At 43.1% G+C, this 14,236-nt stretch overlaps 1 protein-coding gene across 2 annotated transcripts; it reads left to right on the forward strand.

Annotated features, from left to right (window-relative positions):
• The first annotated feature begins 1,062 nt into the window (after nucleotides 1-1,062).
• LOC107295269 (homeobox protein otx5) lies at nucleotides 1,063-6,503 on the forward strand. Of its 2 annotated transcripts, none has more exons than XM_015824577.1 (3): nucleotides 1,063-1,172; nucleotides 4,028-4,190; nucleotides 5,880-6,503. In XM_015824577.1, the coding sequence occupies exons 1-3, from the start codon at nucleotides 1,063-1,065 to the stop codon at nucleotides 6,501-6,503; spliced, it is 897 nt and encodes a 298-aa protein (XP_015680063.1). The 2 variants fall into 2 exon arrangements, with proteins under 2 accessions (XP_015680063.1, XP_015680064.1); XM_015824578.1 differs by having other exon boundaries at nucleotides 1,063-1,159; nucleotides 4,039-4,190.
• Nucleotides 6,504-14,236: the final 7,733 nt, after the last annotated feature.

The following is a 14,236-nucleotide window of genomic DNA, read 5'->3' on the forward strand; positions in this document are numbered from 1 at the left end:
GCTTGGATGCAGCCAGCATTTTCAAGTTATCTGCCTGTTTATCATCTCAGCCAGGCTGAGAACAATCCTGTAAGGTAGGCATTGAACTCAGTCCCAGTGTAAAGGGGACTATCCTGCTTTATTTTCATATGCATGCAAGCCTGTTGCTCTAGACTCAAGTCAGTTAACAGTTAAGGAGGTTTGCAAGAAGAGATTGGATAAGCCTTTTGTCCCTAAAATGGTATAGGGTATCCTGCTTGAGCAGGGGGTTGGACTAGAGGACCTCCAAGGTTCCTCCCAGCTCTGATACTCTGTAATTCGTATCACTCCAGGACAAAATAAAATCTGGACTTTTCCAGAAGAGGGAGTGAACAAATTCATTTGCCAAGTTTTAAGTGCCAATTTTTTCCCCCCTGAAAGAGCAAAATCACATACTGTAGACTCTCTACCAGCTTTTTTTGGGAGGGGTTTTTTTAAATGAAAACCAAGTGGGGGGGGGGAGGCATCCATAACATTTAATGAGTTGACTTAACCTGCTCATTTAAATAAGAATAGACTCACAAAGAATGGAGTTGATTGCTTTGCTGGGGACCCATTAGCTTCGTCTTTTGAGTTGCTAAAAACCCCCAGCCCTGTTGGCTCCTCCTTCAAGCTGGATGGAGAGGCATGTGTGCCTTTGCCTGTAGGTGTGTGTGTGTGTGTGTGTGTGTGTGTTTAAATGCTGCTTGGAAGGTGGGGCCCCAAAGTCAAGTTTTGAAAAGGCCCATCTCATTGGCTGTATTGTGCAGGAAAGAAAGACCCCCTTGTCTTCTCCAAACCTTCCCACCATTTCTGAAAGACTGGAAGAGTCTCTCTCTCTTGTCTTCTGCTCTCCACTGGCCAGGCTGTTGTCCACCACTGGCCCCTTTGGGGCAGGAGACCACCAATTTTCCCTGGGTCTTTTTTTTTTTCCAGCTGCCCTTGGATGCTGAGTGGCCAGGATAAGTCCAAAAGCCATCTTCTCAAAGTTCACTGAAGACCAGAAGGAGCGTCACCTTGACTGCAAAGCCAAAGAGAAGACTTAGGGACACCATTTTTCTGAGCATGATGTCCTACATCAAGCAACCACATTATGCAGTCAATGGGTTAACTTTGGCTGGACCCGGGATGGATTTACTGCATTCCGCCGTGGGATACCCCAGTAAGTGGATTTCCATATTTTTAAAAAAAATAATAATCTTGTTTTGTTTGGTTTTTCAGTATTGTATGGGTTATCATGTTCTGGACTTTGAGAGTCAATGTGGTTTTTTTTTTTTAAGGAAAGAAATCCTGTAAATTTTCACAGACAATCCCCTCCTTCAAACCTCCTGCATGGGCTTATTTCATAAGAAATAAAAAATCAAAAATATTTCCGGGGAAGGGATAAAGGATAACTTTTGAAAAGGTAGAAAGCTCCCGTTTCTCTGTTCGCGCAAAGTTGGAATGGTGAAATTTGCTTTCTTCTTCTTTTTAAATAAAATTTAAAATTTCTCTTTCAGAAAGTCTGACCCGCTTTTTTTCTAAATAAAATTATGCAGAAGAGTTTTAGAGTTTTCCTTTTCGTGTTGGAAGATGGCTAGAATAAAAATAGCTGTTCTCAAGTTGCTTCTCTTTCAGCTGTACTGGGGTTTCCAATAATGTGTATTATGGCTGTAATCTGTTCATTGGTTAGTTCATTTCGTTTCTGTGGATTTTAGGTGAAAAATTACAGTTCTGCTTAAACCTTCCCCTCTCCCCATATTATAAGAAGGAGATAATGGCTGATTCTCACCTAGGACGTCTGGTGAGGAAGTAGAAGCTGCGCAAAGAAAATAAAATTGGGAGACAATATTTAGAGTAGTAAGCAAATAAAATCAGGTTTTTTTCCCCCCCAAACTTAGCAACTTTAAGATGTGTGGACTTCAACTCTCAGAATTTCCCGGCCAAAAATAATAAATTATTTGTTTATAAGGGGTTCTCAGTTCTTTAGGCCTAAAGACACCTATTTCTAGCTTGAAAAAAGAAAAAGAAAACGATAATACATAAAGCAATTTATAATTCAGAATATAAACCTTTACAACATTTCGTAAAGCAGAATGCAATCGTTTGTGACACAGAATAATACTGCAACACAGGATGTATTTGTTGTAATAAAAACTGCCGCAACGGGTGGGATTTTTTTTTTTACAGTTCAGGACCATATTAAAAGTGTGGTTCCCTCAAATCTGGATTTTAAAGCCATCCTTCAAAATTTGCCATTACTTCCATAAAAAGAAATGCGGATTTAAAAGGGGCTAAATACTTAAGGCTAAATTAGCAATAATGAACAAGAGTTGGGGTTTTTTTTCTGCTTTATCTTTTTACTATACCAATTGCAAACTTGAAGGAAGCATTAAAGTAAATTAAACCGTAACAATCAGTGAGGAAAAAGGGAACAAAGATTCCAAGATTGTTTCAGCTAAATTATGCTTAACTGTTTATTTGTTATTTAAATTTTTTTAATACTGTTTAAAATTATTTGCCCTCCACATTTCTTTATTCCATTGTGCAGCTTGCTTTTATGATTGTATTCACTGTTCTAAAAATCAAACATCCCTTTAATAATTTTTTCCCCACACTTCCTCTGAGGAATTCGCTATATGTACCTGGAATTTCCAATAAAGTTTATCAATGGAACTATACAGGTTGACTTGAAGTCTTTTAACTTCATCTTAAAATCCCTCTCTGCTTTCCTAAATCAAAAGCAAAGATTAACAAGCAAAAATCAGCAGAAAAACTTTCTCTTCATATTTTACATCCAGTGAGCAAAAACTGCCAATAACCAACTATTGATTATTGATAGCTAGCCTGCTGTAATAAAGATCATTAATATAATCCATAGACACTAATATGCATGGCGTATAGATTTGCTACTTAGAGGGTAATGGTAAAGATCTTAGATGACCCATGTTGCTTTAATTTTAATTTATTGTGCAGAAATTTCAGCCTGTCTATAGCCCTGGGAGTCTTTAATCATCTTTTTTTGCTGAGGGGAAAGGGAGAGGTTTCCAAGCTGAGCCATGCTGGCTCAGGAATTCTGGGAGTTGAAGTCCATGAGTCATAAAAGAGCCAAGGTTGCTTACCCCTGCCCTAGAACCCATGGCTTCCTGGTGTTTCATTTGGTGCCTTTAACCCAACATGAAACTGGCTCTCCCTTACCACTATCATGGCTAAAGTTTGCTTTTTAGAAGCTGGTCTAATCTGCTTTTAAATCATCAAGCAGGTGAAATACTAGAAGGGATTATGTGTAGGTCAGGGTTGAACTGTGGAGTCCTTGGCGCTCTCTGAGCTAGGTGGTTTTCTTGCAGATATTTCATGATCCACTTAGGTAACATCATCAATGCTAGAAGGGAGTGGGATTTGGGAGAAGGAGAAGACTGTAGGATCCTTGGCGTTCTCTGAGCTTGGTTGTTTTTTGCAGACATTTCATGATCCACTTAGGTAACATCATCAATGCTAGAAGGGAGGGGGGTTTGGGAGAAGGAGAAGGAGAAGGAGAAGGAGAAGACTGTGGGGTCCTTGGTGCTCTCTGAGCTAAGTTGTTTTCTTGCAGACGTTTCATTACCCAGCTAGGTAACATCATCAGTGCAAGAAAGGAGTGGGGCTTGTGGCATGGAGGAGGAGGAGGAGGACTACAGGGTCCTTGGTGCTCTCTGAGCTTGGTTGTTTTTTGCAGACATTTCATGACCCAACTATATAACATCATCAATGCTAGAAGGGAGTGGGGGTTGCGTTATATTTACAAACCTCACTCTTTTATAGCACTGAAGACGTTACCTAGTTGGGTCACGAAAAGCCTGCAAAAAAACAAGCAAGCTCAGTGAGCACCAAGGATGCCAATGAAACACTAACCAGTATTATTTAGGGAAATTAATGACCAAACTGAGAAGATAAAAGGAGGCCAACAAGAAGAGGAATTTTGTGGGACGTGTAGAGCGATGGAGATAGAACCAGAACCAGTTCTGATGGTAGAACGTGCATTTTGATCCTTCCCGGACTCCGTTCCATTTTTTTCCCCTGCAGCAACTCCACGGAAGCAGAGACGTGAGCGCACAACCTTCACACGGGCCCAGCTAGATATCTTGGAGGCCCTGTTTGCCAAGACCCGCTACCCGGACATCTTCATGCGCGAAGAGGTTGCCCTGAAGATCAACCTGCCCGAGTCCAGAGTCCAGGTGAGCTTTCTGCAAAGCGTTGGCCTGTTTTTGTTACCGTTACTGTATAATCTGTGGGTGAAAGGCTGTATAACAAAGTGCAGCGACGGCCCCACAAAAGAGTTGTCTGCGATAGCGATTGGGATGAGCTGAAAGCTAAGAGAAAGAATGGAAACAAGATCCATAGAAAATTAATTAATTTGGCGTAGTGTTAAATTGAGGCTATCTGGAAACGTAATGGTTCCATTTATAGATAGATAGATAGATAGATAGATAGATAGATAGATAGATAGATAGATAGATAGATAGATAGATAGATAGATAGATAGATAGATAGATAGATAGATAGATAGGTGGGTGGGTGGGTGGGTGGGTGGGTGGATGGATGGATGGATGGATGGATAGATGATAGGTAGGTAGGTAGGTAGGTAGGTAGGTAGGTAGGTAGGTAGGTAGATAGATAGATAGATAGATAGATAGATAGATAGATAGATAGATAGATAGATAGATAGATAGATGGATGGATAACAAGATAACAGAATAACAGTGTTGGAAGGGAACTTGGAGGTCATCTAGTCCAACCCCCTGCTCAAGCAGGAAACCTTGTACTATTCCAGACAAATGGTTGTCCAATCTCCTCTTAAAAACCTCCAGTGATGGAGCACTCACAACTTCTGGAGGCAAGTTGTTCCACTAAAGAATTGTTCTCCCTGCCAGGAAATTTCTCCTTAGTTCTAGACTGGTTCTCTCCTTGATTAGTTTCCAGAGAAAGAGATGATAGAGGTAGGTAGGTAGGTAGACAGACAGACAGACAGAAGCTGTAGATGGAGGAGTCCCAGTACTTTTTCCTAGATTCGTGCAGATGGTAGGTCCATGAGATGGTAGCAGGTAGCAGTCAAAGCCCCAATACTTTCATTGTGAAAACAGGTGAAATACTTCGGGTCTTAAGAAAGATGATCAGCCAAGAGAAATAGATTCCTGATCTTCCTTGCTGATTGTCCCCTGAGAGCCAGTTTGGTCTAGTGGTTAAGGCACCAGGTTAGAATGTGGGAGATGGGGAGTTCTAGTTCCACCTTACGCATGAAAGCCAGCTGGGTGACTTTGGGCCAATCACCAGGCGACTGTGAATTCTAGTCTTGCCTTAGGCATAAAAGCCAGCTGGGTGAATTTGGGCCAATCACGAGTCGAATGTGAGTTCTAGTTCCACCTTAGGCATGAAAGCCGGCTGGGTGAATTTGGGCCAATCACCAGGCGACTGTGAGTTCTAGTTCTGCCTTAGGCATGAAAGCCAGCTGGGGGAATTTGGGCCAATCACCAGGTGACTGTGAATTCTAGTCCTGCCTTAGGCATAAAAGCCGGCTGGGGGAATTTGGGCCAATCACCAGGTGACTGTGAGTTCTAGTTCTGCCTTAGTCATAAAGCTGGTTGGGTGAATTTGGTCCAATCGCCAGGCGATGGTGAGTTCTAGTCCCTCTCAGCCTAACCTGCCCCACAAGCTTGTTATTGTGGGGATAATAGGAGGAGGAAGGTCTGTTGATTAGGTTCACGACTTTGAATTATTTGCAAAAAGAAGAAGGGAAGACCAGCCAATAACATTTCCAGACTTCGATCTGCCTTGAGTCGCATTTAAATGCCTCCTCCGCCCAGAGGGAAACATTGACCCTTCTTTTCAGTTCCGCCCTGCACACCTTGCTCTCTCCTTTCTTCCAGGTCTGGTTCAAGAACCGCCGGGCCAAATGTCGGCAGCAGCAACAGCAGAGCAGCGGACAGGCCAAAGCCCGGCCGGCCAAGAAAAAAAGCTCTCCAGCCCCTGAGACCAGTTCCGAAACCAGCGCCAACGGGCAGTACAGCCCTCTGCCCACCGGCACCTCGGTGGCCCCCAGCTCCAGCGCCAGCGCCACCGTCTCCATCTGGAGCCCGGCCTCCATCTCTCCGCTGCCAGACCCCCTGGCCTCCTCCACCACCCCCTGCATGCAACGGTCGGCCGCCTTCCCCATGACCTACACCCAGGCACCGGGTTACACCCAGACCTACGCCGGCTCGACTTCCTACTTCAGTAGCCTTGACTGCAGCTCCTACCTGTCCCCCATGCACCCTCAGCTCTCCGCACCTGGTGCCGCGCTGAGCCCCCTGGCCACCCCAACCATGGGCGGCCACCTGAGCCAGTCCCCGGCCACCCTCTCCAGCCAGGGCTACAGCGGGGCAGGCATGAGCTTCAGCTCGGTGGATTGCCTCGACTACAAAGACCCCACGGCCTCCTGGAAGCTCAACTTCAATGCTGCCGATTGCTTGGATTACAAAGATCAAAGCTCTTGGAAGTTCCAGGTCTTGTGAAAGGCGGTCCTGGGGACCCCTCGTTTTCCTTGACCGTTGTCTCGGGGGGCGGGGGAGGGCAACCCCTCTCCCGTCCATTTTATTCTGCCTCTTTGCTTGATCTTCTCGTCTTTTCCTTTCCCCTCGGTCCTGCCTATCCAAACATCTGCCACCGCTTGCTTTTTCGACCATGCTTGGGGAAGCCAACGGCTTAAGAGGTTGAATTGGAGAAGTTGAGAGCCCAGGCTGGGACACGAAACTGCTTTCAATCAATCGGGACTTGGGGCTCTGAACCCTTCAGCACCCCAACTCAGCTGAACTGACGCTTTAGACTTCTGGAAGAGCTGAAGCCCCGACTGGGGAGAGGGACCTCTTTCTGGATTCCACTCGAGTCAACAGCCGCTGTGAAGATCAGTCAGGACCTTCCGGGAATTTAGCACTACTAGGGTGAGCAACCCAGGTGACGTATCCAACGGACTCATCAAAGAAGCCATCACTGAGCAGGAAGAAACCAATTTTGCAGGAGTTGACCGTTCGCTAGGGTTGGTCAAACCATCTCTTCCATCTCTTCGTCCTCACCTGAGTTTCTGCAAGAGCAGCTTCTGAGAGAACTTTGGGGGGGGGACTTTTGAGTTGACCAGGCTCCTGATGGCCTTTGGCATTTTTTGGGAGGGGGTAGGATTTTTTCCATTTTTATTAGCTCAACGTAGAGTTTTACACAAGAGCCAGTTGTTGAGTTCCTACTTAAGCACTCTTCCGAGAACCTGATCCAAGTTGTCTCCTTGACCCATGAGGCTCGTTCGAACAGGAGGAGAAAGCCCACCCTTGAAAGCAAGAGTCCCAAGCTATGGAGACGTCTCTTGAGGGTCTGCCACACATCTCAGCGACCCTCCCCCCAGGAGCAGAGTCTGGTCCAAACGTCTCTGCTACTTCCAGCAGTAGCCAACAGCATCCATCTTAGTCTCCTCCCCAAAGTCTATCTGGTAGTGCTTTTCTCCATTATGAGGTCTTTGTAGCCTTCATCCTTTATTACCTGGTTTCTTCTTTGTGCAAACAACTACACTGAAAAGCTAAGAAGCTTACCTTGGCCAAGGAATTAAAAGTAGCTTTTGTTTAATCGACCATCTCAATCTGCAGAGGAATGACACCCCAGGATCAATCCATCTAATTTCATTCTCGGACACCTGTAAGAAAGTTCCAACTATCCCTCTGTGGCTTTCCTATTTTCCCAACTCCCCCCCCCCTAAAAAAATAGCAATAGGTTTAGTTGGAGAGGTTAAAACAGAAAAGCTGAGAGTATTTAGATAGATAAAACTTTGGACCTGGACAGATCAGATGGGTGTATGAAGGCCTCCAGATTTTTGTTTTTCCACCCAGTGCACGATATGCTTTTCAAAAACTTTTGAGTGGCCTCCAGATTTCAATATCTCAGTATTCCCTTTGACAAACGGGATGCTGGACCCAATGAAATTCCAAGGCCAACTCTTAACATTTTGTCCCTGCGGAGATTAATGGGAATTTTTAAAGCCTTTTAGGTGGGGAAATTAAGTAAAATTAAGCGACTTGAAGCAGAAGCCTTTTGAATTGTGAATGAAAAACCAATGCAGAATTTCTCGGCTTTTTATTAAGGCAGGGATCTCACTTGGATGATTCTTCCCTCTGTAAAAAATAATAATAATTAATCAATGTTCTATCCATTTTTTAAAAAAATTGTAAGTCAGCATGTGCACCCTTGAAAAAAGTTTTGGTGGAAGGAGAGTAATTGTCAGCTTGTTAAAATGTCTTTTTACGTAGGAAACGCTCTCCCCAATTTTTGTAAAAAACAAAACAAAAAACCACACACCTAATAAAAGTTCTAAATGAATTTTGAAAAACGATAAAATAAGACAGCAGAGGCATCCTTAAAAAAAAAAGGTGGAAGGAGAATAATTGTCAGGTTGTCAGAATGTCTTCTTAAATAGGAAACACTTTGATGATTTTTTCCCTTGTCCCAAATTTTGTATAAAAAAAAAACAACAAAGAAAAAAACCCTAATAAGACTTCCATCAAAAATAAAAATAAAAAAAATCTAAAACAAGCACGTGTGCCCTTGAAAAAAGTTTGTGGAAGGAGAGTAATTGTCAGCTTGTCAAAGCATCTTTTTACGTAGGAAACCCTTTGATGATTTTTCCCCCTCCCCAATTTATATATATATATATATATGTATGTATAAAAGTCCAGTAAAAGTTCCATCAGAAATTTTTTTAAAAATCTAAAATAAGTTGCTGGAAGGGATAGCAAATGGTCAACTTGTCAAACCATCTTTTTAATTGTGGTTTTCATCTGCAGGTGAAACATTTTGCTAATTTCACACAATTTGAATCCAATGTTGATTAAAATAGGAGTCTACATTTTATAGTACAATCCCATCAAATCATTTTTGACCCACAACTAAACTGGAGGGAAATTTTTTGTATTTTATAGCCATCACATGAATCCTTTAGAATTTTAAACGGCAATGAAACCTCTTTTGCTAGCCATTTTGTTTAACATGGGGTCTAAAGTGACAAAGAGGACAGCAAGCTGAAATTAAATAAATGGAGAAACCTAACATTTTCTACATATGGCTTCATTTATCCAAGCTGTATTTTATTAAACTGTACAGGTAAAAAACAGTGATAAGTGTTTAATATATATAATATGGCTATTTTTACTTCTCTCCAACGCATTTAAGAACTGGACTCTCCAATTTAAAATAAATGCTTGGTGTTAGATTTTTATTTTTTTTTAGTTTAGTTATCTTAGTCATTTTTTTTAACAAAAGAAACAACTGTTGCTTTGGCTGTAGATGAGAAACATTTCATTCAAATTATTTTTGTGGATGGATCTCTATTTATTATTGTCTTAGTCTGTGGCAAGCGGTTTCCTGTGCAGTTACATCAAATTGTTGGTGGATTTAAGAAAAAAAAAGCAAAAAATATTAAAATGTTTAAAAAAACCAACAACGCATCGAAATCTATTCAAAGCAAGAATGGTTTTGTGTGTGGGGCGTTGTTGCCATTTTAATTCCGGGTCAAAACAATTGGTTCTGTAATTGGGATAAGTACATGATTAAAAAAAACCCAGTATGGTTGCATTTTGAATGACCACCGTTCGTTTGGTGACCGTTGAAACTCACAACGGCGCTGAAAAAAGTGACTTTGCAATCGATCCTCACACTTAACAACTGTCGCAGCGTCCTACCAGTCACGTGATCGAAATTGGCACGCTTGGCAACGGGTGTGTATTTTTGACAGTTGCAGCATCCCAGCATCGTGTGATCACTATTTGTGACCTTCCCAGCTAGCTCCTGACAAGGGGGTAAAAATGGATTTGCTTAACGGCTGCAGTGATTCACGGAACAACTGCGACAAGAAAGGTAAAATTGGGTGTGACCCACTTAACAACTGTCTTGCTTAGCCCACAGAGATTCTGCTCCCCAATTGTGGTTGTAAGTCAAGGACTTGCCTGTAGTGGAATTTTATCTGGTCTGCAACCAACGCTTTGCAAGCTAGTTTAAATCTAATAAAATGCAGGGCTTAAGGCAGGAAATCACAATCAATTCAGGTCTGGACAGACAGGTTTGCCAATTTGTTAGAATAACAGCCAGGTGTGCCTTAAACAGCAGCTTAAATTGTGTAATATTTTTCCTGCCGGCAATGCAAGCTGTTATCAGTGGACTTCATTCAACCTGCAGAAGGAGATATAAATAGTTGGTCAATCTGGCTCGGGGTCAAGGAATAGAGACCCTTTTGAAAACAAGAAACAGCTTGAATGTGGGGTGACAGCTGGCCAGGTGCTTTTTGCCCTCCATCAATTAAAGCTATTGATCCTCTTTGGCCCTGGATTGATCACCGATCACAACTGTGTCCTCGGTCAAATCTGCTGCAAGCTTAATATTTTTTGCACAACACATGCCAAGGCGGGAGTAAGCGTGTTGATGTGTTGACGGAACCCGTATCATTCGGATCATGGTTTGTTTAGATTCTGATGGATTACATCGTGCAACGCCCCTAAGAGTTCAACTCAACCACTGCTAGCCCAGTGAGTTCGTCTAGACAGGAAGCACACTCAGATGAACTAGTTCTACTTTGTTGTAAGATTACATTAACGGGATTGGCACGTCTGAAGATTCTGAGGTAGCATTAAGAGAGGACTCAGCCGAGAATCCTTACGTAGCCACAAGCGAACTAAGTTCCAATTTCCCCTTGAGTGCTGGTGGCCCTTCTCTAACTTCAGCGAAGTACTTTCAATTGTGCTGTGATGGCCGCCATTTTGAGTAGATCCTGCTGAGGAAAATGGGGCTCCTCCATGAAGTAAATCCACACGTTTGGAATCCGTTGATCATCTGACCCCAAACTGACTTGTTGGAGGAATAGAACAAGGAGTAGGTGTCATCCACCAAAATACCCACCCATCCATTCACCCACACACCCACCTATCTATCCATCCATCCATCCATCCATCCATCCATCCATCCATCCATCCATCCCCAAGAGAAGCTCTTGAGATCCTGATCCCCCAAGACTTTCCTAACTATCCAGATGCTGGCCATTTAGATCTCGGTCATCCTTCTATAATCCTGTGCTCTGGAGCAAGGGTGCCCAAACCTGGCAACTTTTAAGACTTGTGGACTTCAACTCCCAGAATCCCCCAGCCAACCATACATGCCCGCAAGTCTTAAAAGTTGTCACGTACACCCTTTGCTCTGGAGTGACAAGAGAACAGAATTGACCTCGTGAAGAAGCTGTCCTTCTAATTCATTCTTAGCCTTCTCTTCAGTCCAGGAGCTTCTGTTAGACAGCAAATCCCCCCCCCCCCAAAAAAAACGAAGAAGGAGCCTGCAAAAACTTGACTTTGCCATTTTAACCCCTTCCGATGGCTGCCCCTATTCCAGACCACGGTTAAATCCCCTTAACGCAAAGCAATTTGCATTCTGTTAAAAACAAAAAGGAAGAAGAGACCCAATTGGTTTTCTCTCAGCAGAGCTAAAAAATGGAGAGCTTTCCATCGGCCTGTTTTCGTCCACTTTTGGGGGGGGTGTGATGCCCTCACCTTTTAGAAACGGCTCCTGCCCTCCAGATTCAGCCCCCCACCCCACCCGTCCCGAGCCTTCCAACTTAGTGACATTTGTTATTTTTACTTATCTAATTTAGCAAATGCCCCCAATCCTCTTAAGGCGCTCCAGATTGGTAACTGAATTAGAGGGGATTAGAGGAGCTGCTAAGGATGGCAAATTGGTTCTTTTCTTTGCCCGGTGGCATCTGCTGATCGGCACGCCCGTCCCCTGGGGTAACCTTTTTTTTAATTAAAGAGAACAGGGTTTAGAATTAAAAGGATCAGCCCGGGTTAGGAGACAGGGAGGGTCTCTTGGCCCAAACGCGGCATTAGTCAATAAACGGTGACCGCTTTTATTCAAATCTCTCCTGGTTGCTGTTTTTTTTCCCTTTTTTAAATTTTTATTAAGTAAACATTTAAAAACAGGTTGGACCCAGTGTGACTTTTCTGGCTGTTATTTTGCCATTCATACTATACCATATACCATATACCATATATCTTCCTAGTCATTGATCTTTTGCACCGTTTACATATTGCATTTTATACTATTTACATATTTATATATTTACATACATATTTACGTCTATTTATAACATATTTATAACAAGGAATGAAGAATAGAATAGAAGGAATGAAGAGAGTAGAATAAGAATAGAATAGAATAGAATAGAATAGAATAGAATAGAATTAGAATAGAATAGAATAGAAGGAATGAAGAATAGAATAGAATAGAATAGAATAGAATAGAATAGAATAGAATAGAATAGAATAGAATAGAAGGAATGAAGAATAGAATAAGAATAGAATAGAATAGAATAGAATAGAATAGAATAGAATAGAATAGAATAGAAGGAATGAAGAATAGAATAAGAATAAGAATAGAATAAGAATAGAATAGAATGGAATAGAATAGAATAGAATAGAATAGAATAGAATAGAATAGAATAGAATAGAATAGAATAGAATAGAATAATGGAATGAAATAGAACAGAACAAAACAGAATAGAATACTTTATTGGCCAAGTGTGATTGGACACACAAGAAATTTGTCTCCGGTGCGGTGCCTAAGCTCTCAGTGTGCACAAAAGCAATTAAGTGATAAATCATGATCATAGTCATCGTAAAAATACATTCCTCACTTAGCAACATCATAGGAGACTCTGGCACTCGATAAGCCCCCCCCCCCAATTCTCCTTTATAAATGAGCTTTGAAAAAGTACAATCTCATTCAAGTCAGTTTTGAGTTTTGGCAAATTTCCTGGATGTCTCCAGGTAATTTTTTGACGGATCCGACTTTAAAACTTATAGCCTCCTTCGTAACAGAGAACTGATACAGCATTTCCTTAAATATCTAAATTACATATTTCAACTGCTCGAAATAGATCTTCCTGTCAATGGCTGAAAGGATCCAATGGGGGGGGGGACCCAAGGCTCTATTTTTAAGTATCCAGCCATATATTCCTAATTACCTGGTCAAGATTAGGACCAGGTGTTCTAAAGGCGATGCTCCATAAGAGCCTATCCTTTTGGGCCATTGAAAGAAATTTGAGGGGCAATCCATGCATGCTCAGAAACACCTCGCCCTCCGAGGATACAGGGGAGGAAGGGGGGGGGAAACTAAGTCCAGCTGGTTGCTGGCTGACCTGCTGAATTGGAAGAAAAATGGAGGAGGGAGGAAGATGGGGAGGGGGGGTCAGAAAATTTAATCTGCCAACCTGTCAGCAGGTTTTAAAGCAGGAAAGTAGAGAGGCAGATTGGATGGTAATCTCCCTTGATCCCCCAGGGACAGATGGGCGGAGGCGACCTTGCAAAGGTGAAGCCAGGAGCAGAGGAGGAGTAGGAGAAATAATTGGGGGGGGGCACCAGGCAGGATGGAGGGGGGGGAGGAAGGTTAAGCTTCCTTGCGAGGTTTTCTAATGGAAAAAGATGCAGAGGTGGCTTCTCTTTGCCCCCCCCAATTAACAAGTTTGGGGAGACAGGGTACCCTCCCCCAAACTGCAAGCTAGGATCGACCCTTGCTCTCCTTCCTCCCCCCCCCCCAGCCTCACAAGGAGGTGACACTCGCCTTCCTACAATTCCCAGCCTGCTTTGCGGTCTGGGAGTCAACCAGGTGGGTGGGGGGGGGCGGCAGATTCGATTGGCCTTGATCTGCTGGGGGGCAAAAGATGGGAAATGCATGCACGACCCCCGCCCATCCTCCACTTTCTGCGGGTGAGCGGGACCCCGTTTTCTGCAACGTGCCTACTTTTCAAGGCTGGACACCCTAAAGGTCCGATAGACTGACCCCACCCGCCCGGTACGGAGCGTAGCCAAACACGCTGAGTCTGCAGATGAGTGCGGGGTGCGAATCCAGGTAGTGAACCCCCCCTTTAGATTCGCCTCCTAAGGGGAACAGAGTCCCCAACCTGGCTTTGGGACCAGGTTTACTCATAGCTGGGTTTTTAAACCCCAAATCTGGGTTTGTCCATCCCTGTCTTGAGTTTTTAGACGTTTTTCCCTTAAAATGTAACTATGTTGTATAGCCGTCCGTAGTTTCTTTGGATATTTATGGATTTATTAAGCAAATTTAGGCAGCCACCCAATTTACGGCTGTAGCAATAGCGAAAGATGACACGCATACATACATGACATACGTATGTATGTATAGTGTGTGTACATGTGTGTGTGTATATGTATAT

The sequence above is a fragment of the Protobothrops mucrosquamatus genome, unplaced genomic scaffold, assembly GCF_001527695.2.
Source record: "Protobothrops mucrosquamatus isolate PMUCROS unplaced genomic scaffold, P.Mucros_1.0 scaffold2283, whole genome shotgun sequence".
In the NCBI taxonomy this organism is placed as follows: domain Eukaryota; kingdom Metazoa; phylum Chordata; class Lepidosauria; order Squamata; family Viperidae; genus Protobothrops; species Protobothrops mucrosquamatus.